This window comes from Chiloscyllium plagiosum, chromosome 4 (assembly GCF_004010195.1).
Source record: "Chiloscyllium plagiosum isolate BGI_BamShark_2017 chromosome 4, ASM401019v2, whole genome shotgun sequence".
NCBI classification, from domain to species: domain Eukaryota; kingdom Metazoa; phylum Chordata; class Chondrichthyes; order Orectolobiformes; family Hemiscylliidae; genus Chiloscyllium; species Chiloscyllium plagiosum.
The window spans coordinates 125,891,609-125,919,127 of NC_057713.1; the positions used below are offsets into that span (position 1 = coordinate 125,891,609).

Sequence of the window (27,519 nt, forward strand, 5' to 3'; positions counted from 1 at the left end):
CGGGTCTCTGGCGCTGTGAGGCAGCAGTGCTAACCACTGTGCCACCGTGCCGCCCACCAACCTGCTGAGCTTTTCCTGCAATTCTTTTTTTTTGTTTCCGATTTCCAGAATCCGCAGGTCTTTCGGGTTTTTTGTTTGTTCCATGAAAATTGGATTGGTCATGCCTTTCTCTGCAAAAGGTAAGGAATTCAGATTCATGAGCTGAACCAGCCCACACCCTGAAGAGTTAGTCCCAAAACCCGAAAAACCAGGACTGGGTCAGGAATCCCAGAATTAGGAATCACTTACTATATTTAAAGGGATCCCCAAGTCTTCCCAATCAGGTGACAATCCTTGTCCATATTCCTAAAATTGCAAAAGTTGAAAAATGCTGTGCCTGATGAACAAGCCTAAGCTATACGAATAATTATAGTTATAAAGCCCAGCAAATAAAAGAAAAGCATTGAATTTGAGCACTATATAAGTTTTAATACAAGAACTGCGAATGCTGGGAATCAGGGACAAAAACAGAAATTGCTGGAAAAGCTCGGCAGGTCTGGCAGCATCTGTGGAGAGAAAGAGTTAACATTTTGGATCAGGTGACCCTTCCTCAGAACTCCCAGTCACCGGACCCGGAATATTAGCTTGGTTTCTCTCCCCAGATGCTGCCAGATCTGCTGAGCTTTCTCAACAATTTCTGTTTTTATGACTTATAAAAGTCTTGTTCATAAGAACGGTTTAGTTCTGAAGAAGGGTCACTGGACCAGAAACGTTAACTGCTTACTCTCCACAGATGTTGCCAAACCCGCTGAAGTTTTCAACAATTGCTGTTCTTGTGATCATAAAAGTCTCATTTGTTTTACAACATGATTGGAGTTGTGTATCATTCAAATTTAAAAAGTAAACCTTATTGTGTGAGGTGCTTCCTCATGTAAAGCTTCATCTTCTGCAATTGAACACTGACAAGTTAGGCAAGTGGAATTTTAATGCAAATAAAATCCTACAAGTTGGACAAAGATTTGCACTGGGAATGTTAGAAGCAAGAAAAAACTTAAAGATGAAGATTTCTATTCATTTTGGTTTCTTTAAATATTAAATTTCAATTCCTTATCCATGCTGTTGTAGTGGAGAACTCCCACTTACTGCCTGTCCTTACCACCCATGAGTATAACTTTCTTTCCCTCATTCATTCTAGAAAGAGAGGCTTCCTTGTTCTCTATACCTAGACTGCAAAACTTTCCACATAGTTTTGGCAACAAGAGTAATTATGAATAAATAAATATTGGCATGATTTTTGAGTCCAAACCCTCTGGAAATTGTTGTAAAATGACTAGCTGCTAACGGCAGTGGCACCTTTCTAAGAATATATCATATGAAAACTCAAAAACAAAGGCTGATGTTTCCAAAACAAGAAGACACTCAAGTGTATGTGTGAATTCTGCTTGGCAACAAAATGCTATTTTTATTTTCAACAGGATAGAGTTTCAAAAGTTTGACTTTAGTTCAGCTGCAAGCAACTTAAAGTCTTGGGTGTGGCACAGAGTTGACATTAGCGCTTTACTCATGGGCTAGAGAGTCTTATGACATCCCCTAACTGTCAGGGACAGGAAGGTAGGACAGGGGTGGTGGAGCCATAAACTTGGGTACCATAAATTAGCGTTCTGGATGCATCTAGACCCCAAGGACTGCAGTCGTTGAAGAAGGTGACTCATCATCATCGTCTTCTCAAGGGTAATCAGGATGGGCAATAAATGCTGACCCAACCACTGATGCCCACATCCATCAATATAAAACAAAAAGGCGATTTTATGAGTGATGGGGGGAAGCATTGACCATCCTTGTTCAGCCATGGGCCAGCTGATGCCCTGAAGTGACTAAATAATTGATTTTCAAAGATCCAAACCTTTTTTTTTTGTCAGCTGAGCACATTAATAGTGCCTGTGAAGATTTCCAAGACCCGAATTGTGATAAGGTCAGCCAGGTGGCTTCACAAATAGGAATCTTAGAATCTCCACAATACTAAAGGAGGCATGTGGCCCTTTGAGTACACACTGACCCTCTGAACAGCATCCCACCCAGGCCCACCCCCTCCCCCATCCCTTCAAATTTAACTATCCTGGGCAATTTCAGGACTTCCATGAGTTCTTAATTTATCTTCCATTTCTAATAATCCAGATAACTGACGATATGGGCCATTGTATACAAAATACATAAACTATCATATAACAATATAAACATCATACAACAGCGAGTTTTGAGAAGAACAACTTTAAAAAAAAGTCACTTGACAAACTATATTCTAACTTCTTACATCGGAATAGATGTGGGTTCCAATGACCCGAGCCAGATGGGGATTTTCTTGCATACAATTTCGTGGACAATATATCCTGAAATTAGAAGCAAAATACATAGGTTCAATATTTCATCGTCATTAGAAGTGGTGACCCTGGTGTTATATAATTTTCACAGTTAAAAAAGTACATATTTTCAAACAGAATGCTTAACAAAATGTTTAGGTGCCTGAAGGAAGGTTACATTTTATTAAGTGCTTTTCTTAGCAATTTACTGTTCAGCCTATTCCTACACATTTAGGTTAACATACAAAGAAGTGAGTTAGGAGCTAATGTAGGCCATTTGGCCCCTCAAGCCTGGTCCAACTTTGAAAAAGATCATGGCTGATCTGATTGCATCCTCAACTTCATGTGCCACATTGCCTCTGATAAACCTTCCCTGGGCCCTTGCTTACCAACAATCTATCCACCTCTATCGCAAAAAATATTCCAAAGCTTTACTTTCACTAATATTTGAGGAAGAGTGGCATAGACTCACAGCCCTTAGAGAAATATTTCTCCTCATCTCTGTCTTAAATGGATAACACTTTGTTTTCAAACAGTGACCCCTACTTCTACTTCCTGGAAGTGATGCCATAGCTCATGCTCATTTGCATATTTATTGTGACAATTCTGTGGCTTTAAGAGGTGTATTTTATGCTTTTAAAGAGGCATTTTAAGACAGAGGCGCCAAACTGTCTACTTGGAAAGTCAGTAAAGTAAACAGCTAAGAGAGGCCTTGGGGATTTTTTTTTTGAAGTTGAACAATAGAAGCAGCCTGGATGGGTGTGGCCAGCTCTCTCAGACCAGGATTTCTGGGTTTTTTTTAGTTTTTAAAGTTTAGCTTTAAGAAGTTGCAATCGTGGGCTTGAAGAAGTGGAAGCTATTTTTCCTTCTCTCGATTACAGTCAAAAACTGAGGGTCCTTTTCCTGAGCTATTAGATTGCATGTGAGACAAAATCTGTTTTTCTGAATTTGCCTTTATGTCAAAGGTTCTGTTTATAGGATGTCACCATATTGGAACAGTTAATTTGTACTAGTTATTGTATCTATTATTCTGATACATTTTCCAGTAGAGTTGTTATTCTAAGTTCTTCTTTCTTTTCTTGTATTTTAACTACAGTGTTTAAATAAATTGTGTTTCCCTCTTGAGCTGTCCATTTTCCTTCCCACCTATCCACTCCATCCTCCTCTTCAACCTGTCACCATCACCCCCACTTTCATCTACCTATCACCTTCCCAGTTACCTTCCCCGCAGCTCCACCCCTACCCACCTATTTATTTCTCAGGCCATTTCCACTCCCTCACATTCCTGATGAAAGGCTTATGCCCAAAACATCGACTGTCCTGCTCCTGGGATACTGCCTGGCCTGCTGTGCTTTTCCAGCACCACACTTTTCAACGTAATGTTGAGTAGTTTGACAAATCAAATTGTATCTGGAATATAGTACATTACGTTTGTCATTAAAATAAGAAAAGTTAGGATCTAGGCTACCTTCTTAAAATATTTTGAGGAGGTCTGGTCTGGTCCATTACATTATCTACAGCTGAGCTTAATTCAATCCACCAAATCTTTCCTTTCACAGTGCACTGCTTGCTGTGCTCAGGTGAAACAGGCACCAAGAATGCTTTTGTGCTTTGGAAGATTCTTTGTAAATGCAAATTCCAGTTTTAAAAATAGATCCACTGTGCGGTTTTCCTATTCCAGAGAGAGCCCTTAACTTCACCCAATGGTCAGGAAACTGATGGGATCCAATCAGTTCTGATTTTACAATCCCATCCATTGAGGTCAGTATAAACAAAAATTTGCCCAAGGTGACAGATGATCTGTTCCTTGAAAAGTGCTTAAGGTCAAAATTGCCCCATGTACATGTCCTAACAGGGCAATGGCAATCCATTGTGCTTCGGTTAAGGGTCCAAGTGGTGTAGGTAGACCATAGTACCATTAGGAAGGGAGATCTATGAACAATGACAATGAAGGAACGGTGCCAGGTCAGTATCGTGTGTGACTTGGAGGGGAATTTTCAGAATGTGGAATTCCCATGCAACTGCATAACCTTGTTCTAGCTGGTAGAGGTTGCCATAAACCACTGTGAAGGTGCCGTCGAGGTGTTGCAGTGCATCTTATAGATAATACACATTGCTGCGGTGGTAGACGGAGTGAACGTTAAGACGGTGGATGGGATGCAGATAAGTGGATCTGCTTTTCATCTGGATGGTGTCAAGCTTCTTCCCAGTTGCTAGGGATTCACCTAGCTGGTTAAGTGCAGTTTTCCATCACACACCTGACTGTGCTTTGGAGGTGTTGGACAAGCTTTGGGGAGTCAGGAGGTGGGTTACTCAGAATTCTAAACCACTGATCTGCCTTTGCAGCCAAAGTATTTATATGGAAACACAGAAAATAGAAGCAGGAATAGGCCATTTGACCCCACCAACCTGCTCCGCCATTCAAGATAATAGCTGATCATAAAGTTCAATACCCTAATTCCATCCGCCCCTCATCTCCCTTGATCCCTTTAGCTACAAAAGCTATACCCACCTCCTTCTAGAAGACTCAATGTTTTGCCCTCAACCCCTTTATGTGATAGCGAATTCCACAGGCTCTCTACTCTCTGTATGAATAAATTTCTCCTCATTTCAATCCTAAAAGGTTTACCCCTTATCCTTAAACTGTGACCCCTGATTCTGGACTCCCCCACCACTGGAAACATGCTTCTGCATCTAACCTGTCTAATACTGTTCAAATTTAATAGGTTTCTATGAGATCCCACCTCATTCCTCTAAACTCCAATGAATACAATCCCAACCAATTCAATCTCCCCTCTTTCTGCCATCCCAGGAATGAACTGAGTAAACCTTCCCTGGACTCCCTCTACAGCAAGAACATCATTCCTCAGATAAGGAGACTAAACCTGCCCAATAAATTCCAGGCGTGGCCTCACCATTGCCCTCTCCAATGCAAGAAGACTTCCTTGTTCCCATACCTGAAGAAGGGCTTATGCCCGAAACGTCGATTCTCCTGTTTCCTGCTTGCTGCCTGACCTGCTGCGCTTTTCCAGCAACACATTTTCAGCTCTGATCTCCAGCATCTGCAGACCTCACTTTCTCCCCATACCTGAATCCTCTCTCTATGAAGCCCAATGTAAAGTTTGTGTTCTTTACCTGGTGCACCTCGACACTTATCTTCTACAATTGGTGCATAAGGACACCCAGGTCTCACTGAACATCCCCCTCTTCCAATTTACAGCAATTCAAATAATCTGTTCTCCTATTTTTGCTACCAAAATGGATAATTTCAAATTTATCCACATTATACGGCATCTGCCATACATTTACCCACCCACTCAACCTGTCCAAATCAAACTGCAACATCTCTGCAGCCTCCTTATAGCTCACCCTTCCACATAGGTTTGCATCTTCTGTAAATTTTGAGATATTACATTTAGTTCCCTTGCTTAAATCATTGACAGACATTGTGAAGCGCTGGGGTCTCATACTGACCCCTGTAGTATCCCACGAGTCAATGTCTGTCATTCTGAAAAAGATCCATTTATTCCCATGGCTGGTCCAATCATATTTTTGGCCAATGCTAATCTCCGGGACATTGACAATGGGAATTCAGGATGTTAATGCTACTGGATATCAGGGGAAGAATTGACTATCTGCCAGATAGTGAGTCAGTCAATGCTTTGGAGCAGACTACAGGTCAGGAGCAGACCCTGAGGATTTGCATTATGGGGAGAGGCTGGATAGGCTGGGGTTTCTTTCACTGGGGTGTAGGAGGTTGGAGGGGGTGAATTTATAGAGGTTTATAAATTCATGAGGGGCATAGATAAGGTAAATGGCAGGGGTCTTTTCCCTTGGGTGGGGAATGTCTAGACTAGAGGGTATTTTTTTTAAGGTGAGAGGAGAAAGATTTGAAAAAAGAAATGAGGGGCAATTTTTGAGCAATTATTCCTCGCCTACCTGGAGTGGTCCATGTATGGAATGAACTTCCAGAGGATGTGGTGGTGGATGCGGGAACAGATACAAATTTCAAAAGATGTTGAGATCAGTGCATGGATAAAAAAGGTTTGGAATGATATGGGCCAAGCGCAGGCAGGTGGGACTAGTTTAGTTGGGATTACGGTCAGCATGGATGGGTTGGACTGAAAGGTCTGTTTCCTCGCTGTACAACTCTATGACTCTCTGGTGCTGAGCTGACAGTTTTTGGAACTGATTTGGGGCAGTGGTTCAGCAATCCCAGAGGGTAGGAAAGGGTCACCAGAACATTCCTGCTGCTCCTGGCGCACAAATTCAAAAGGCATTTGCTCACCTATTTGGCTGCATAGTTTCCAGTGGTTTGAAGTGAGTTTGCTTAATAAATGTAGGCAATGATAAGGTAACAATATGGTTCTTATGAAAATAAATGTGTTTTTGATTACATCAAATACTTCAATCTCACAATATATTCCCTTAAAGGGTGAGAAAGCATTTGGGATTCTAGAATAAGCCCTAAAGATTACCAACTGCACCTCAACCTCACACTTCAGACTCGAAATGATAACTCTGCTTTATTCTCTTAATTTTAATCTTTTCCCACAGCTGCTGCCAGACCTGCTGAGTTTCTCCAGCAATTTCTCTCTTTGTTTCTGAAGTCCAGCATCTGCAGGTCTTTTTAAAAAAAATTTCAATCAATGTGTTTGGCAGGCAATGGAATTATGATGGGGTCCTTCCTGTTTGAATGTGCGTGTCCACGAACTACATTTCCCCTGCCAGCATCCTCCCCAAAAACATCTCGGGGTGAAGTGAGACGTTTTCATTACGTTTCATGAACTGAAACTTGAACCAATTTTCTTCTACTTTTCTCGCTACCTACTACGTCCCACACAACCAAAAGTGAACATTTTGAAATTTCAAGAGTCAGTTGTGTATTTTGTGTGTTTTAATACTCTGCATTTTAAATTCAAGCTTTTATTGTTTAATTCCAATTTTTTTTTGAGACCGCAATCTCTATGAAACTGCCTTTCCTTTTTATTTATGGGAATGAATATGGACATCGCTGGCTGGGCCCAACTTAGTGCAGTTGAGAGTCACCCACATTGTTGTGGGTCTGCAGTCAGGACAGCAGCTTCCTTCCTTGAAGGACATTAGTGAACCAGATGAGCTCTATTCCCCAAAAAGCAAGTCATGACCATCCATAGATTCTTAATTCCAGATTTTTTAATAAAAAGTTGCATGCAAATTCCACCCAGGATTTGAACCCAGTTTCCCAGGTTAGACGTCCAACAATAATACCACTAGACCATTTCCTCAGCTTATGCTGAGAATGAGCCAAGCAAAGCTGGATACTTTTTCCAGCTGCTTCATTACCATAACTGGCCAGGAACCAGGCAGTGACCTTGGCTGCACAACTGCAGGAACAGCACAGAGGCTGCAAAACCTCAGACCCAGGAGTAGGCAGGAGAGACAGTGGAAACGAGGACAAGATGCAGAATAAAGACTTAAAATGATAATCAATATGAATCATGTATCAGTCATGTACCTTGGGCAATGTGAGGCTGGTTTCTTGAATGTACACATTTGATGTCCTCTTGTCTCGCAATTAGCAGATTGGACTATGGAGTAGATTAAAATTTAGTTAACAATAGCTGAAATAAGCTAAAATTAAGTTACTTAAAATGTATCTTGAAAGAACTCACCTGTTACTTTAGAAATGGTAAATGAATTGGCAGCTCTGTATTTACTAAAACAAAAAGAGAAATGTGTAAGTTTGTTACAATGCTGAGACTCAAATTATTATGAATTACGTTATTGGAGCCACTCAGTTATAAAATAACTAATTTTGCAATATCAGAAATCACTGAGTTTCAGGACAGTGTTCATTCCAAACATAGTCAACTAAACATTTAGAGAATAGCTGTCTTTAATTGTTTTCTGATTCAGCCATTGGGTCTCAGCTTATGGATCAGCTGTTAGAGCCAGGAGTGTATGGGTTCAGACTCTACTCCTGAATATGAGCATGAATATCAAGCCTGTCACTCTAATGCAGTGCTTTGAGGGCACTCTACTGTAAAGGGCTATTGCGTTTAGAACAATGTGCTCAAGGGAAGCACTGTCTGCCCTCTCAGGTGGATTATAAAGAAAACTATGGCTCTGTTTAAAAGAGAAGGGGAGTTATCTCCAACCAGGGACCTGGATTCAATTCCACCCTCAGGCAACTGTCTGTGTGGAGTTTATACAGTTTACCTGTGTCTGTGTGGGTTTCCTCTGGGTGCTCCAGTTTCCTCCAACAGTCCAAAAATAGATGTGCAGGTTAGGTGAATTGGCTACATGCTAAATTGCCCATAGTGTTTATGGATGTGCAGGCTAGGTGGATGAGCCAATGGGAAATGTGAGGTTATGGAGATAGGCTGGGGGTGTTTCTGGGTGAGATGCTGTTCAGAGGGTTGATGCAGACTAGATGGGTCTAATGGCCTGCTTCTATGCAGTTGGGATTCTATGAATGTATAGTCACCAAAATCTGATTGGACCACAGAGCTGCTCTCTCGTGTGTGTGTGTGAGAGAGAGAGACACACACACACACACAGAGAGACAGATAGATAGGTAGATAGATAGAAAGAAAGAAAGAAAGAAAGAAAGAAAGAAAGAATGACTGAGGATGGTTTGAGGGAAAAAATTGAAAAGCACAGTCCTTCGTGGCAATTTCAGCTGGTACAGGAGTTCAATCCACAGTGCATCGCAAACCAATCATCCAGCCAACAGATAATCCTGCATCCAGCCGACTGGTAATCCTACATCCACCAACCGCTAATCCTACATCAACCAACCGCTAATCCTACAACCAGCTGACTGGTAATCCTGTATCCACCAACTGATAACTCTACAACCCCCAACCGGTAATCCTGCACCCAGCCAATCAGTATTCCTACATCCAGCAACCGCTAATCCTAAATTCACCAACTGCAAATCCTACATCACCAACCGCTAATCCTACATTACCAATCAGTAATCCTGCATTCAGCCAACCGGTAATCCTACATCCACCAACTGCTAATCCTATATCAACCAACCGCTAATCCTACATCCAGCCAACCAGTAATCCAACATCCAGCCAACCAGTAATCCTACATCCATCCAACCGCTAATCCTGCATCCATCCAACCGCTAATCCTGCATCCACCAACCGCTAATCCTGCATCCATCCAACTGCTAATCCTACATCAACCAATTGCTAATCCTACATCCATCCAACCACTAATCCTGCATCCAGCCAACCGCTAATCCTAAATCCATCCAACTGCTAATCCTACATCAACCAATTGCTAATCCTACATCCATCCAACCGCTAATCCTACATCCACCAACCGCTAATCCTACATCCATCCCACCGCTAATCCTGCATCCACCAACCGCTAATCCTGCATCCATCCCACCGCTAATCCTGCATCCACCAACCACTAATCCTACATCCACCAACCACTAATCCTACATCCACCAACCGCTAATCCTACATCCACCAACCGCTAATCCTACATCCACCAACCACTAATCCTGCATCCACCAACCGCTAATCCTACATCCACCAACCGCTAATCCTACATCCACCAGCCGCTAATCCTACATCCACCAACCACTAATCCTACATCCATCCAACCGCTAATCCTACATCCATCCAACCACTAATCCTACATCCATCCAACCACTAATCCTGCATCCACCAACCACTAATTCTACATCCACCAACCGCTAATCCTGCATCCCAGCAACCGCTAATCCTACATCCCAGCAACCGCTAATCCTGTCTCTAGCCGACCGCTAATCCTGTCTCTAGCCAACCGCTAATCCTGTCTCTAGCTGACTGCTAATCCTGCATTCACCCTGCCATGGTAAAGTTGGGACTTGGAGGATGGTAGAGTTTGTGAGTTTTAAAGATGATGTTCAAGGAGCCTCAAAGTCTTGATAAATTGGAGCAATATACCACAGGTAACTGGTATATAAGGAGAAAGTGAGGGCTGCAGATCCTGGAGAGTCAGAGTCCAAACGTGTGATGCTGGAAAAGCACAGCAGTCAGCAGCATGTGAGGAGTGGGAGAGTCGCTTCAAGGCAGAGGAGATCACACTGGGGTGAGGGGGCAGGATTTCTGGTATGTAATGCAAACACGGTTTGTCAGTGGCAGAGGGAGTGAATTTTTCAAGGTGATCAATCAGTACCAAACAAATAAAATGAAGCAGGCAAACCGACTACTCTGTCTTTGTCAGAACCTAGATTCTGCCTGGGGTCCACTCCTTCAAGGTTTCGTCAAATGTATCCATTGGTAAGGCCTACATGCATGCTTGTGGAGGATAAAACATTTCATCTGGCTCAGTGTAATGCAAACTGCAGGTCTGGAATGTAACCCAGCAGCGGGAATCGCTGACTCCTCATTTGTTGCTTTGAAGCATGTGCCATGGCAATAGGATCTATAGCCTTACTTCTCTACCTTCATTTAGCATGTTATAAATGATGTCGACTGAGGTCACACCAATACTCACCCATATGATTGGACCCCATTCCTATTGGCTTTTATAAAGAATGGTTTCTTTCCTTGTCTGGTCACATCTACCCAGCCACCTTCATTGTCGAGTACTCCATAATGTATTGCTGCTCTACATAGACTTGATTGCTGAAAGAATGTAAACAAAATGAAAATAAATATAAGTAAATATATATTAAAATAAATAAACCCACTACAGATTTGCTGATACATTCTAAATACAATAACACTTTTTTTTCATTTTTGCAGTAGTTAACCTCTGTATTAAGGACAGTGCATATGAAGATCTATAATTGGTTAGAGGGAACAAACTAAGACACAAAACCTTTTTCTGTGGGGACGAAGGACTAGAATTTGCACTTTACACAAGGTATGAACTGGGTGTTGCCGATATCCCTCACTGACATAGTTCAGTGGATGTGAGAGACAAGTATATGCTCATGCCTGAGAAATCATCATTTGCAAGTTGTCAGCAATATTATAAAGGTTTACAGTAGAGGAGGTAGGGATGAGTGGGTAGAAAGTTAGATTCTGGTAATGACAGTGAGACAGTAATCTTTAAAGGAGAGTACAGATTGGCTGTTTTTGATTAGATTAGATTCCCTACGGTGTGGAAACAAGTCCTTCGGCCCCACAAGTCTACACCGACCCTCCAAAGAGTAACACACTCAGACCCATTTCCCTTTAACTCATGCACCTAACACTATGGACAATGTAGAATGGCCAATTCACCTGACCGGCACATTTTTGGACTGTGGGAGTAAACTGGAGTACCTGGAGAAAACCCATGTGGACACTAGGAGAATGTGCAAACTCCACACAGACACTCACCCGAGGCTGGAATCGAACCTGGGTCCCTGGTGCTGTGAGGCAGCAGTGCTAACCACTGAGCCACCATGCCGCTGGAGTCATTGCTTCCAGCCTTTTAGGGACTACTTCAGGTTTTACTGTGATGTCCCTTTCATCATTATGTATGGCAGTGGGGGTGTTATCATGAGGTTTTACAGGATGTTAGTGAGGCCTCTTCTGGAGTACTGTATCCACTTCCGGTTGCCTTGTTATACGAAGAGCATTGTTCAGCTGAAAGTGTTCAGAAGAGATTTATCAGGATGTTGTCGGGAATGGAGGGTTTGAATTAAAAAAGGAGGGACTGGAACGTTTTTTCACTGACACACAATTTTTGCTGTGAACTATTGTTACGAAGAATTATCATTGTCTGTCTCTTCGCTGTTCTTTGGGGTTCATCAATTTAACCGTTTAAAATTGCAGAAAGGAGAAAAAAAGGAATTGCTTTGTGTTTCTTTTTGATGTTGTTATATCGGAAAAGCAGATATCGATGAACACAATTTCAGTTGAAAAATAATGGGCTGAGTTTGTCAACTTATAAAATAAACACTTAACTTCATCGTTTCAGAATCATTAAAAATTTCCCAAATCAAAATGACATTCGGTGCGACTTGGTCTCAGCAGACAGCAACATAAAATGTGGATGTTCATTCTTAACAATAAAGTAGGTGGCCATGAAGTGAGTTTCTCCCTCAATATCTTTGAATGTTAAGAAACCGCAATTATAATTGATCATAGAGAACTTAAGATTTAATAAGTTGTTTATTAATATCAATTGAGCTGCTATTAATTTTAAACAAAAACAAAAATGTCTGGAAGTAATGAACAGGGTCAGTAAATTTAGTAAAAGAAATGACATGCTGTGACATTTTATTGTTTGTTCTGCATGAATACTGATATACTGCAATAAACAACATTTCTTTTGCAGAAGGACTGAGTAACTTGCAAAATGTGTAAGTACATAATTGACAAGATTAAGGGCTTTTCACCATATTCCGTTACCCACCATTTCATAATGCAGCGTTCCAATGACTTTTCCTGTACTGTACAAACAACCTGCTGGGCATTCATACCTGTAATAAAGAAATGGCGGAGGACAAAAGGTGAGAATTAGAAACAGAATTAAGTTTTATTCAAGAGAGTCACGGGTAGTTTTATTTGTCATTTCTACTATACATAACGGATACAGTAAAAATGAGACAATGTTGCTCCAATAACAATAACACAAACTACAATTTAATAATGAATGAACATTAATTTTAAAAATGTTTTAGCAGTAACTCAAAAATGAATTTCAAGTGGAATAAAGTGTGATCATACAGTGATCAGGATGGCTTGGGGGAAGAAACTGTTGCACAGTCTGTCTGTGAAGGACCGAATGGTCCAGTACCTTCTGCCAGATGGCAGTAGGGAGAAGAGTTTGAGTGAGGGATGTGTGGAGTCTTGCACAATGCTCTTAGCCTTTTGGATGCAGCATGTGGTGTAAATGTCTGTGATGTCTCAGCTGTCCTCATTATCCGTTGTAGGGTCTTGCATTCCGAGATGATGCAATTCCCAAACTATGCAGTGATGTCACATGTATTCAAGTACAGAGGTACAGGGGTACAGTGAAAAGTGCCCATTGTCACCACACACAGTGACATCTTAAGTACAAAGTATCTAGGTACAAATCTTAGGTATTGAAATTAGATGAGGTACAAAAATAAAGAAATAAAGAAAACAGCTAAAGTTTCTACATGACATTACATCTACAAAGGCAGATCCTTAGTGACTTGCTTCGATTTTAATCAACATTTCCACAAGATTTGGGTTTATGATTAGATTAGATTCCCTACAGTGTGGAAACAGGCCCTTCGGCCCAACCAGTCAACACCGACCTTCCGAAGAGTAACCCAGACAGACCCATTTCCCTCAAACTAATGCACCTAACACTGTGGGCAATTTAGCATGGCCAATTCACCTGACCTGCACATCTTTGGATTGTGGGAGGAAACCGGAGCACCCGGAGGAAACCAACGCAGACACGGGGAGAATGTGCAAACTCCACACAGAAATTTTATTAAAATTATTTTCTAAACACAAATCTTATACATGTTGATTGATATAAATTTTAACTGGCTCCAGGTAAAATGTCATGTTGTTTTCTTTTAAATATTACCTTACTAGTTCATTTTTGTCAAGCCACTGACAACAAAATAACGAGCTTAGAAAGTGTGTCGAAGATAACTGATATCAATTTATGTATTAGTTATCAAATTTACATTATTTACCCCAATGGGAAAAAAGGATGGTCAATTTCTCACCTATTGCAAGTTGTTCCCTTGCATTGATCACGGAGTTTAGTTTCACAAGATACCAACTGAGCTGAGAAGAGAGATTATAATAAGAATACATTTTTTATGGATCTGTTTCATGATTTTTTTTACATTTTTCCAGAATGAACTTGAAGCTGATACACTTCTTCATAGGCAAGGGAAAGTGAAATAAAACCTATAATAAGCCGATAAATTAGTCCATTTATACCCAAATGCTTACAGTTAATAACAGTGCAGCAAGAAGGGACTTTTCTTTGGTAATATTAGAACAAATGGCAAAAACAAAATTTTTCAAATGCACACCTCTGATGCAATACCATATTACAGCATATTAATGCAACCACCAAACACACCTTTTCCCCAGTCCCCACTAATCTTTCAGGATTCATTCTCCCCACAACACTCTAGTCCACTCTGTTACATCGAAACATCTACTCCCCTTCCTGTATCATCTCTTTTTCGGCTCTTACCTTCATACCATGTGAGCCCCAATCTCTTTATCTAGATGAAGCAGTAATTTAATTGTAACTTTTCTTCAATTTAATACATAGTATTTAAAGCTCGCAGTACAGCCTCCTCAGGATTGAAAAGACTGAGTACAGATTGTGTGATCATTTTGCTGAGCCCTTCCTCTCAGGCTGTAATTAGGACCTCAAGCATCCCGTCACTTGCTAATTTAAACTTGCTGTCCCACCTGCACTTGGTCCTCAGCCTCTTAAGCTGCTCCACTAAACATTCAGTAGAAGCTTGAAGCATCACGTTTTTTAAAATTAGACACTTTACAATTGTCTGACGCAACATTACGTTCAGCAGTTTCAGATTGCAACCACTGTGATAACATCTGTAACATCCTTCAGTCTGGCAGCTGATCATCAACCTCAGACGTTATCTCTAGTTCTCTCTCCACAGAAGCTGCAAAACCTATTGAGTATCTTTGACTATTTTCTGTTCTGATTTCAGACATAACATCTGCAGTATTTTGTCATGGTATTAGAGTAAGCTGCTCTTACACATTTGTTGGGTATTTATAACCTCATTCAACTCAAGGTGTTCTGTTCTTGAGGGAACAGTTTGCGTTCGAGCTTTCGAATGAGTCGGAGTTCCAGTTCGCTGTCGCTCAACCTCATTGGTTTCCTCCTCTGGTTCTGAAGGAGAGTAATGGTGATCTGTGCCATCTGCTTCAAGGTGAAACAAAAACAGGAGAGAACATGGAAACACTGAAGATTGTCTATAATCACATTACATCCTTTCCCAACACAGCAGCATTTAATGTCAGTCAGAGAAAGCCACAGACAAGAATATAATTTTATGTAAACCAGGATTTAATCAGACAGCACTTAGGGTACTATAAACACTTTAGGTTAAATGAACAGAAACTGGATAAGAAATGAAAATGTACGGATGTTAAGAAAACAGAACTTTGAAATCAAGTATTTCCTGGCAGTGACTGCACTAAAAACAGTGTTGGCAACATTTGTGGGTTTAAGCAATGATGCACAACCTAACACACAATCATAGAATCCCTACAGCATGGAAGCAGGCCATTCAGCCCATCAAGTCCACACCAATGCTCCAAAGATACCCAGGTCCCCCATCCTAACCCTGTGACCCTGCATTCCTCATGGCTAACATACCTAACCTGCACATCTCCGGACACTGTGGGCAATATAACCCATTTCTCAGAAGAAAATGGAGTTTGTACTGCATTGTACACAATGCCACATTTGGATTAACTGAAGGCAGTTTCACTAAACTGAATTCTACAGAACTGAAGTTCTACAAGATATCCCCTGACATAACGCAAGGAGGAATGGTGAGTTTTAATGGAGACTTCGTCAGTATTCCCACCTGAAACATCACCATGGCAAACTGATCACACACATCACCATGGCAAACTGATCACACACATCACTGCTGGTGGCAGAGATTTGCTGTACATAATACATTTGCCTGGATAACAGTCACCATATTTCAAAGCAATTGCATGTGAATTGCAAATGAAATTTTCCCGAATGAGACAATACAGTGCACATGAATGTTCTTTTACGCTTCAGTGAAGAATATGTATATAGAGTGGAATTGTGACACATCAGAGTTTGAGCATTCTGCGCCACAGCAAATAGGAATGGGATGTTTAATCAGGTCTCCAAATCAGGGGTTTATTTCACCCATAACCCATGAATGCTATCAACCTAGCAGAGGAATTTTATTTTTCCGTTTAAAACAAGGAATGGTGAAGATCAAGTCGAAAGAGCATTAGCAAATGCTTGGAATCAGTTATTGGACCATGGATAGAATACAAGAAAGAAAAAAATGAAAAAAGGCTGAGGTCTGGTTGGAAACTACACGACCAAATTAACTTCCCAACCATTCAAAGCAGAATCATTGAATCCCTACAGTGACAAAGCAGGCCATTCAGCCCATCGAGTCCACACTGACCCTCTGAAGAGTATTGTACTCAGAACCTCCCCAATCAATAGCTTTGGGTTGGGCAGGTTTCTCCAGCTCTTTTGCCTAATCACCCAACACTCCTATAGGACTATTATCCCATCACGTTCTATTTTTGTGGTCAAAGTTAAAAATCACACAATGCCAGGTTCTAGCCCAACAGGTTTACTTGGAAGCACTAGCTATCGGAGCGCTGCTCCCTCATCAGATGATTGTCTTCTGTGGCCTACTTCTGGTCTTTGAAGCAGCCTCCTGGCTGCTAAAACACAGGTTGATTGCTAATTTTGCCAAACAGCAAGGGATGCTGGGTACATTAGCCAAGTGAAACTCTGAAACCACAAAGCAGAGACATCAGACACAATGCAACACAGCCACCAGGTGCTAATGTAAAAAGCCAACAGTTATCCTGGAAGGATACATCCGCAAGAATTTATCCACCAATCAAAGGAGGGCCCAGACAGAAAGGCACTGGGTTCTGCCGCACCAAAAAAATCTAACAGCGGCAACCCAACTGAAAATGTTTCAAAGTATTAAGTGAATCTCCCTGATTGGCCAGAACTATAGAAGGTTCCTGAAAACAAACCAAAAAGGTATAAAAACAGAGTTCACCTGCAGACCGATCTCTTTGGACTTTCTGGAGATCTTCCAAGAAGATCAGCAAAGCAAAAGGCAAAGATTAGCTGACTGCACAGTGAAGGGTGGGGTGGGGGCTGCGAACAGAGAAAGCAGCTTCATAGTCAGAGACAGAGACAGAGCGACAGAGAGAGAGACGTGAGAGACAGACAGGGATAGAGTGAGAGAGACAGAGAGAGAGAGAGAGACAGACAGTGAGAGAGAGAGAAAGAGAGAGAGACAGACAGTGTAAATCTACAAAAGACTCAGGAAGCATTGCAAGTTTAAAGGCCCGAATTGAATTAGAGATAGTATCGTTTAGTATTCAAGGTTATTTTAACTTGTTTCCTACAAGTTAGAATTGTTTACATTAGTAAAGGCTTGTGTTGGTCGTGATTTGAGAACATCAGTGTTGCGGGACTCCTGGGTAAATTCATTTATAACATTCTGATTTGCATTGCCAGCTGCAGAACAAAGTGGATGTTGGGAAGAAATTTCCATTGATAGGAGAGACTAGGACCCAAGGACATAGCTTTAGAGTAAAGGAAACAGCCTTTAACTTTGAGATAAGAAGAGATTTCTTCAGCCAGATAGTGGTGAATCTGTGGAATTCATTGCCACTGAAGGCTTTGGATGCCAGGTCATTGAGTATATTTAAAACAGATAAGTTCTTGATTGCCAAGGGGATCCGAGGTTATGGGGAGAAAGCAGGAAAATAGGATTGAAAAACCTATCAGTCATGATTGAATGGTGATGCTGACTCGATGGACCGAATGGCCTATTTTCTGCTCCTATGTCTTATGGTCTCACTTGTTTTAAGGAGGGATGAGACAACATCTTCATCTTAAGGTCTTTTGACATCCCTTATGGATTTCTTGGTGACTATATTACATTAATAACCTGAGTACTTCTTGATACATGGATGCACTGTCCTTTATCATTCTTGACTGATAAAGTCTCATTTCTGATCATTATGCCATTTTTTTCATAGTCTGGCACCCAAATCTGTAAACACTGGGGTGGCACGCTTGCGCAGTGGTTAGTACTGCTGCCTTGCAGTGCCAGGTTCCCGGGTTCAATTCCAATCTCAGGTGACTGTCTGTGTGGAGTTTGCACATTCTTCCCGTGTCTGCGTGGGTTTCCTCCCACAATCCAAAGATGTGCAGGTTAGGTGAATTGGCCATGCTCAATTGCCTATAATGTTCAGGGATGTGTAGGTTAGGTGCACTAGTCAGGGGTAAATATAGAATAACACGGTAGGGGAATGGGTCTGCATGCGTTACTCTTTGGAGGGTCGGTGTGAACTTGTTGGGCCAAAGGGCCTGTTTCCATACTGTAGGGATTCTAAGTACTCTAAGTGTATGGGTTTATCCAAGGCTTGATACAATTTTAATACAACAACATGTTTATCTTATTAGAAATAAATCAGAATGCTCGATTAGCTAAGTCATGGGGGAGCAAATGGCCCGGCAGTATTATCGCTAAACTATAATTTCAGAGATCCAACTTCAAATCCCACCTTTGAAAAATTTGCAAAAAGATCAGGAATTAACTGTCTAATGATGATCATGAAACCATTGTTAAAAAAAGGCATCTAGTTCACTAATGTCCTACTGAGAAGGAAACTGTTGTCGTTACTTGGTTTGGCCTACATGTGACTCCAGACCCATAGCAATGTGGTTGACTCTTAACAGCCCTCTGAGCAATTAACGATGGGCATCAAATGCTAGCCTTGCCAGCGACACCCTCATCCTGTGCTGTGTGCTCCCTTTGCCCCTCTATTCTCTCTTAGGTTCTTACTTTCCAACTTATAAATAATCTAAATTTTATCACCAGAATGTAGTGCCTCACACTTATCTATGTTAAAATTAATTGCCAATTATGTGCCCATTGTACCATAGATATAATTGCTTCTGGATAACGTTCAAAATTAAACATTGTCTTCAACCTTATTTGCAAAGGTAAACCATTCTAGTGAATAGAATGTGAGATGGCATTCTGCTAATGAAAAACTCTGAAATTACAGTATGTCCAATGTTTTTGGAGTTGTACTTTTTTTTGATATGTACAGGCCAGATCCAAAGTTTTACAGATATTGCAGGACCTTGTAAAACCCAATTCATGTTCATGAGCTGAAGTTTTTAGGAGCATAACTATTTTGAATTGAAGTTTTAGCCAATTCGTGCATCTGATTAATCTAATTAAACATAATCAGTGCAGATTCCCTACAGTATAGAAACAGGCCTTTCAGCCCAAGTCCACACTGACCCTCTGAAGAGTGACCCACCCTATATATACCCTGACTAATGCACCTAAGTCTATTGGACTACGGGCAACTTACCGGACCTGCACATTTTTGGACTGTGGGAGGAAACCAAAGCACCTGCAGGAAACCCACGCAGATGTGGGGAGAATGTGCAAACTCCACACAGACAGTTGCCCGAGGCAGGAATCAAACCCAGGTGCCTGGCGCTGTGAGGCAGCAGTGCTAACCACCGTGCTGCCCGCTTCATAAGTAAAGAAGGAAAGGTTTTCCTCGGATTTCAGGGTTAAAAATCACACAACACCAGGTTATAGTGCAATAGGTTTATTTGGAAGCACTAAGCTTTGGAGGTGCCGTCTCTTCATCAGGTGATCTGCTAAAGAGGCAGCTCCTTGAAAACTCATGCTTGCAAATATAACCTGCTGCTGTGAGATTGTTAACTTGGTCCACCCCAGTCCAACACCGACACCTCCAATCAGATTTTAGAAGCTAATTTAAAACTAAAACAAGAAGAATTTCAGTGAGAAAAGACTCTGCAAACAGTGTTGTCAGATTCTGCATGTCACTCAGTTCAAAGTTAATTGCAATTTCTGACGAGGGCTGTAACTGTTAAAAACATGCAGTACAACAGCGAGGTATATGTATAAAGTGCTGGCAGGAATCGGGAGAGATAAGCAAGCAAGAAGACACAGGCATTCAGAAATCCACAGAATGAAACATGCACAAGTAATAGAAGTTGCAGTTCATTTTCTGCAGTGGTAAATCTCAAAAATTGCCAGCAAGGTCTCACGGAAGGCAGTGATTTTCGGAGACCGACTGACAGTCTGCAAGACCTCACTGCTAGCACACGACCACACCAAGATTTGCTAATTTCCTGAAAACAGGAAGAGTACAACTGCTAATTGTGACTTTACTGTGTAAATGAAAATGACCTGCATATTTCAAATCTCAATGTAACTCAGCCAAATTGTGGTAAGGCAGGCATGACGTCTAATTCTCTCACTCGCCCTAACAAGAAGGCATCATCATAATCTTTACAACAAGATCCTGACAATATTGTTGCTCCCAGCAGATGACCTGCCTACCTTTTTTCTGAGGAAGGGAGGGTGCTGTCCCATCTGAAGCAGCATTGTGTGGTGTTGCTGCTGACTGAAGCTTTGAAAATATATTTCCTGGTTTGCAAAGTACTATGGGATCTTTAGATTCTAAATGTGCGCCATGCTTCCTCAACACACTTAGTGTCCAAAACTCCTCATAGTCTGCTTTAAAAGCGGGTGCAGCACAAAGCAGTTTTATCCCAAGATACCACATAAAAAGCGCTACATAAAATATAAACATCAGTCCAGCAAAATTTAAAGCTTTACACAAAAAAAACAGAGTCCTTTTGTCATGTGTGCCTGCTTTTGACCAAAGCAAGCATGAGTAATTTCACTTCCCTATGTTGTCTTTATATAAACTGGAATTTTATTCAAATATTTATCCAATTTTCCATTACAAAGACACAAATGTCTATATGTCAACAATTTGTCGTAAAGCATTCCATCCTCAGACAATCAATTATCTCAAAATATTTATGTTATTCCTTGTGCACTTCTTCAAGGCCAAAAGACTCATTTCGTTTCCTGCACATTCATTATATTTAATTCACATTCCATTTCCATGTCCAACAAATGGAAGTGTGAATAGAATAACTGGAAATGTATCTATGAAGGATCAGAGTTTACAAAGAGGCCTGTATTTAGAATATTCACATGGTCTGCTTTAGTAAAGGTAATTTATGCCATAGTTTCTGGACAATATTTCTATGTTTATGTAGCAAAGAGAGCAAATACCTTTGTAACACAGATTATCTCTACAGCCTCCTCCATAGCTAGGAGGGCAGGCAGAACAGGGAGGCCCATGTTTGTAAGGAGCGTGACCCCACCAGTTCCCCCTGAAAATATAAAAAAAAATGTTCAATGCATCATTATTGACTACTAGAAGTACATTTATAAATATTGCTTTCTCATATTTCTTCCATTAATTGAAATATTTTTCAATCTGATCATGAAATGAAGGAGAGAGAACTGAAACTTGTCAAACACTGAACACTGATCCGGTTAAAACGTCAACAATGAGGTCATCCATGATCCTCAAAGCTGCACCTCTTCAATTTAATGCTGGGAGGATCTGTTATGGGGTCAGGGGGATGGGATGCAGGTTTGACAGGCCAGGGAATGAGTGAGGCCTTTGATGAGCCCAGAGAATCTCCTACCCTGATCCACCACTGCCTGTGATGTTAAAGGTTAAAAGCTTCAACTTGCTGAGTTTCCCCCTTTGAGTAGGCCTTCTTCTGCCTTGGGACAGGGGACTGTGTGTTGGGTTTGCACACGTACTTTCAGTGACCATCAATTGATCACTTATGAGCTTCAATAGGTCCAAGGTTGGGTGGACCACCAACACCTGGGCAGCTCAGGGCTAGCACTGCGGCTTCACAATGCCAGGGACCCGGGTTAGATTTTAGTCTTGGATGGCAGTCTGTGTGGAGTTTGCATGATCTCCCTCTGTCTGTATGGGTTTCTACTGGGTGCTCTGGTTTCTTCCCACAGTCCAAAGATGCACGGTTAGGTTGGTTGGCTGTGCTTAAAATTGTCCAGGTTCATTAGATTAGACATGGGAAATACAGGCTTATAGGGTGGAGGGGGCTGGATGGGATGCCTTTTAGAGGGTTGGTGCAGACTCAATGGGCGAAATGGCCTCTTCCCACTCTGTTTGGACTTTATGATGAACTTCCCCGCCTCTTTATAACCTCCAATAACAGTTCAGAGGTGGATAGATAGGTAGAGCAAGCCCATTGACTGATTGTGATGAGTCACCTCACTTTCAAGTATCACAGTGGGAGCAGGAAGGATAAACTCCAACCTCTGCAATGTGAGAGTTTGAGCTGCTGTGAGAACTCTTCACAAACTTCAGCTGGAATTGTAAAAAAAAAGTCATCCAGAAAAAAATCCCAGATTCAAATTCCAGATGTTTCCCATATATGTCAGCCTGAATTGTGTTAGTGTGAGTATGTACAATGATGTTGTATGTACATATGTTCAATATATGTTGCATGCATGGACAATATATGTTGCATGTGCAATGTATGCTGTGTGTAGTGATAATGAAAAATAATAGTTAACAAGGAGTAAATTCCAACGTAACTGAAGAGTTCAGATGATTCTTGGATGGAGAGAATGAAATGTTGGGAACAGTACATTTTTCTGAAACCTATGATTACATTCCAGCCTGGACATGATTCACTGATGTGAACTATTTCAAACATAGATTATTTTAATCCTTTGGAATAAATTTGTCTGGTTTTGCAATACATCTTTTTGTTGGCCATGCATTCGCTTATCTACTATGCCTCATATTTAATGCGTACTTATTTGGAAGGTGCTGGATTAGTGGTTATGACATCAATTATACAAAGGTTCAGCAAAATAAGTGTTGATTGTATATTTATCTAGTGGCTATCGAGGTTCCTGACAATCAGAATTTAGCCGCTTGAAGACAGATCTGTTAACTTGAAAAGACATGTCTGAGGCTCAGTTGGCTGGATGGCTGGTTTGATGCCGACAAAGTGGGTTCAATTCCTGTACCAGCTGCAGTTACTGTGGAATTCCCACCTTTCTCAACCTGTCCTGCAAACAATAAAAACTGGAGATCGCAGCAGGTCGGGCAGTATCCATACAGAAAGCAAGCTAACATTTTCAGTCTAGATGACTCTTCAGCAGAGCTGAACTGAAGAGTAGAGGGGGCAGCGTTTATGCTATAGTTTGTGGGGGGTGGGGGGGCTGGAGGTGGCAGGAGTAACTGGTGTAGGGTGCTGGTGGAGAAATAATGTCAATAGTACAGGTAAAGTGATCAGAATACGAGAATGGCAGAACCACTGTGTATCCCCTGTCAGACATGAAAGAACAGACCGTCGCACTGGGGTGGGGGACAGCTCGTGATAACAGGATGCAACAAGCTAAAAGAAAGGGAGGAAATGGCAGTTAGTTCACAATATGAAGGTGTTGAACTCAATATTAAGCCCAGAAGGTTGTAAAGTGTCTAGTCGAATGATTAGATGTTGATCCTCCAGTTTGCGCTGTGATTCACTGGAACACTGCAGCCTGCCGAGGACAGACATGTGGGGCATGTGAGCAGGACGCGGTGTTAAAATGACCAGATACAGGAAGGTCAGGTCCCTGCTTGCCCACAGACCGGAGGTGTTCTGCAAAGTGGTCACGCAGTCAGTTTTTGCTTCCTCCAATGTAGAGTAGGCCACATTGGGTGCAATTAATACAATACACAAGAGTGAAGGAGTTACAGGTGAAATGCTGCTTCACCTAGAAACACTGTCTGGGCCCTTGAATGGTGAGCAAGGAGGAGGGGAAGGGGCAGGTATTGGACCTTCTGTGGTTACAGGGAAGGTGCCGTGGGAGTGGGGGTGGTTGGTGTTGGTGGTGGTGGAATGGACTATGGTATCCCAGAGGGAACAATCCCTGTGAAAGGTACAAGAGGGAATGAGGGGACCCTGCACCCATTACTCCCATACCTCCCCTCTCCCAAACTATAACATAAATGCTGCCCCCTCCAAACTTCACTTCAGCTCTGATGAAGAGTCATCTTGTCTTGAAATGTTAGCTTGCACTCTCTCCATGGATGCTGTCAGACCCGCTGTGATCTCCAGCATCTGCAGTAAATTTGTTTCACTGTATCCTGAGGTGTGATGTAGCCACAGCTTAAACTCACCGTCAGTCGTCTTTCTCTACAAGAGAGCAGCTTCTGGGATACGATGACTTTTACATTCCTTTCAAACTAATTCCCATAAGCATGTAAACAACAGGGAGTTTTACCTTCACCCAGCTTTTTCGGTTTTACTCACTTGGGAGAGTAGTTGCAAACCAAGTAAATGGCTTTTCCCCATACTTGACCCCAGATGTTCATGTTTGTGCATAAGTTAATGGCACAGCCAACTTTGTTACTTGTTGCCCACACTACCTAAAAGAAAGATAATAAAAACAAAGTTGTCATCCATTTTCAACGTTCACATCACATTAACAAAGGTACTGGCAGCAAGTGACAAGAATCATTTTAATGCAAGTATAATAATTGCATCACATAATTCCATAATATTGACAATTATCAAGTAAAAACAATAGTCAGAAAGTGTCCCCCAATACCAGTCAAAATTGTTACTTTACATTTTCTGGACATCATCATCTTATTGTATGCCAATTATTATAATTAATTCCGAGTGGCACGGTCCAGGATGACTTCTGGATGACCTGCCTAATGGCTTTGAGTGTGGAAAATGTGACAGGAGGACTAAATATATCCTGTCATCACATAATAAACCATTTCACTCAGAGGTGTTGGGGTTCTGGAATGCACTTCCTGGGAGGTTAATTGGAGCAGGAAACCTCACAACCTTTAAAAAGGACTTGGATGAACACTTGAGGTGTCATAACATTCTAAGCCACGAGCCTAGTGCTGGGAAGTCAGACTTACGTAGGGAGTAATGTATTCTTGACAGCATGGACTTGATGGGCCAAAAGGCCTCTTGTGTACTCTGCAGTTCTACGTCCTGCTTCTTTGGTCTCACTGCTTTCTTGGAGGGTAATCATTCTGTCTGCTTGAAAGAATCTTTGAAGGTTGTAAAGAAAACAGCTTTGCCCCTGGAAGATGTGTGTTTCACACACTGGGCAACGTTGAGTTAAGAAGGTGTGGTTAGTTCTGTTATATTATTGCTCGGACTTCCATGAAATTGTGCACAAGGTATGAACAAGAAAAATGAACAGTAGAAAATTCATCACAAATTTGACAAAATATTGTTTTATCTTAGACAATATTTGCAACTATTCCTTTCTTTTATTGTGCATTCCAGATAATGTGCTGCCTGAGCTCCCACCATGGGAACCCAGAACTTAAAAAGCAACATATCCAACTAATTCCAATGCAGCTCACAACGAAGGGGCAAAGTGCCATCCATGCGGAACTGATGACTGGCGACAACAAGTAGACATGAGTGCGAATGTGGTGCTCAGCTGCATAAGAGACCACCACTTGGATTATTTAACAGCCTAAAAACAAGGAGAGGTGCTTTTGATAAGACATTTGTTGGTGCAGAGTGAGTGGAAATATCACGTTGCTGGAAGAATTTTGCCGAGGCTTGGGATTTTGAAACTGGATCTTGTAAAAGCAGCACAGGAATCGTCAGTGGACTGTTTATTGAACTGTTTAGAGGGCTCAACATTTCTTTAGAGCACTAGATTCTGCAGTCAGATTGATGGAGGTTTGTTTGTTCCCTGGTCCCAAGGCGATGGTCTTGCATGGCAATGAATGCGGCTGTAATGACCTCAAAAAGACACTAGGTGGCTTTCCGCCTGTAATGCAATGAAGGCCGAGGCTGCAATAGGTACCTCTGCAAGGCCACCACTTCCATTCTGAATGGAGGGTTCCAAGTGCCTCAACAAGTCCTGTGCCAACGTGAGATGGACTCCTCCATGTTTCTTGACCTTGACAACAGATTGGGAGTCCAGCCCGTGTGCCAAGACCGCAGGATGCATGGCCGTCAGTATCTCCTGCAACCTGCCCCACTGAAGGCTGTTATGTACCAGGTCGGACCCCTCAAAACATTTCAAGAAGGGAGCCCAGACCCTAACTTTGCTGGTTGTTTTAAACAGGTGTAAAGTGGATATTTCAGGGGAGAATCGGCTGGTCAAACCACTTAGTTTTAAACAAAACAAAATTTATTTCCAACATTACTGAATGAAAGACAAACAACAGAAAACAGAATATTGAATAACTTAACCTCTCCGAAAACCCAACTGATCATCTCAACTTCATAATGGTGTTCCAAATACTTGCAAAAATCCCCATAAACACCCCCTTGGCACAAAAGGTAAAATCAAACCCAGGGTCTTACAGGAGACATGTCAGTGAGAGAGTACCAGCCAGGACTTGCTTCTTTGGCTCCAGCAGCTTTTTTTCCATATTACTGCTAAAAACCAAACCGACCCAGAGAAAAGCTGTGCTGGGGTGAACTGGCCACTCCCCTTTCATTGTACAAGTGCTTTTTTTAAAATTTGACAGCCTCTGCTGAGGCAATATCTGTTAGCTATTATCAAATTGGCCCTAAAACCCTTCAACCCTAGACTTTTCGGAGTCTGTTCGTTTACGACCTCTCTGAGAAAAAAACCCAAGGATTGCATAACCTTGTTAAAGGAGCAGCTTTGTCACAAGTCTTTGCTGGAGTCTTCCGCAGTAGATCCCCATCTGCAAATCTGGCTTATGGTGACGTGGTCTCGCCTTTCCTAAGCAGGTTGTGGCAACTGGGTGGGTGGGTAGCTGAGACGGTAAACGTTGGGAGGACAGGCCAAGGTGTGGGGCTGGAAAACAAGCTACATGATGGTGGAACATACCACGTTTCTAAATCCTTCGCAATATCAAATGTAACAGCCTCATTGTGAGAGCACCCAGTGATTTGGTACGTCCTGCCCATGAGGGACTGCCTGGCTTTAGTCTGCTCACTGGGATTGTGGAATTGAGCAGTGCGAGATGTCAGTGCAATGGTGATGGATGAGAATGCATTCACTGACCTTCCCCCTCCACATGAGGATAATAAACACTTTTCAATGTTGCTGCCAGGACTTCTGGGAATTGACTGCCATGGTCAACCTCTCCCAGCCACTTCTCAGGTTTTGCCTCGAGGGCCTCACATTGGGCTGCATTTTACCAGAAATCAGCTAAGTGTCAATCCTGGTGAGTGCCATGGGAGGGTTTCTCTCCATGGTATTTCAAACCAATAAGTGGATCCGTGACACAAAAATCTCACAATTCAGTCCAATACATGGTAATTTACTGTTTCCTCAGACAGTCTGCAATCGTGAGGCCTAGCAATATTTCTTGCACTATTTTCCCAAACTCACCTCACGATCTAAAAAGTACAACAAAAAAAAGTGAAGAAGAAAAGAAAACAGAAAGAGAAGCAGATGGAGTGGATCAGAGCCCAGATGGTGTCTAATCCACCACTGCCAGAGATGAATGGTTAGAGACCATGTGAGATCATGTGATGTGAGCCACATTGGGTGGAGTGTGGGGGGGGGGGGGGGGGGGGGGGGTGGGGAGTTGGAGCATGGCTGGTTGAACAGGGGTACACTGTGGTGATGTGCTGGGCTCCCCCTGTCATTGTGGTCTTG

The 27,519-nt window shown here is 41.9% G+C and overlaps 1 protein-coding gene across 2 annotated transcripts in view; it reads right to left on the minus strand.

The window, feature by feature from the left end:
* Nucleotides 1-27,519, minus strand: part of LOC122549395 (cysteine-rich secretory protein LCCL domain-containing 1-like) — a 56,316-nt gene that overhangs the window by 9,558 nt on the left and 19,239 nt on the right. The window contains exons 5-13 of one of the 2 annotated variants that reach the window (XM_043689147.1): nt 24,204-24,319; nt 21,142-21,242; nt 14,997-15,161; nt 13,975-14,035; nt 12,678-12,744; nt 10,824-10,954; nt 7,991-8,034; nt 7,834-7,906; nt 2,291-2,366 (exon numbers count right to left, since the gene is read on the minus strand). In XM_043689147.1, the coding sequence (XP_043545082.1) occupies nt 2,291-2,366; nt 7,834-7,906; nt 7,991-8,034; nt 10,824-10,954; nt 12,678-12,744; nt 13,975-14,035; nt 14,997-15,161; nt 21,142-21,242; nt 24,204-24,319 (834 nt within the window). Of the gene's footprint in view, nt 1-2,290; nt 2,367-7,833; nt 7,907-7,990; nt 8,035-10,823; nt 10,955-12,677; nt 12,745-13,974; nt 14,036-14,996; nt 15,165-21,141; nt 21,243-24,203; nt 24,320-27,519 lie in introns of both variants that reach the window. The other variant, XM_043689146.1, reaches the window with a different exon arrangement.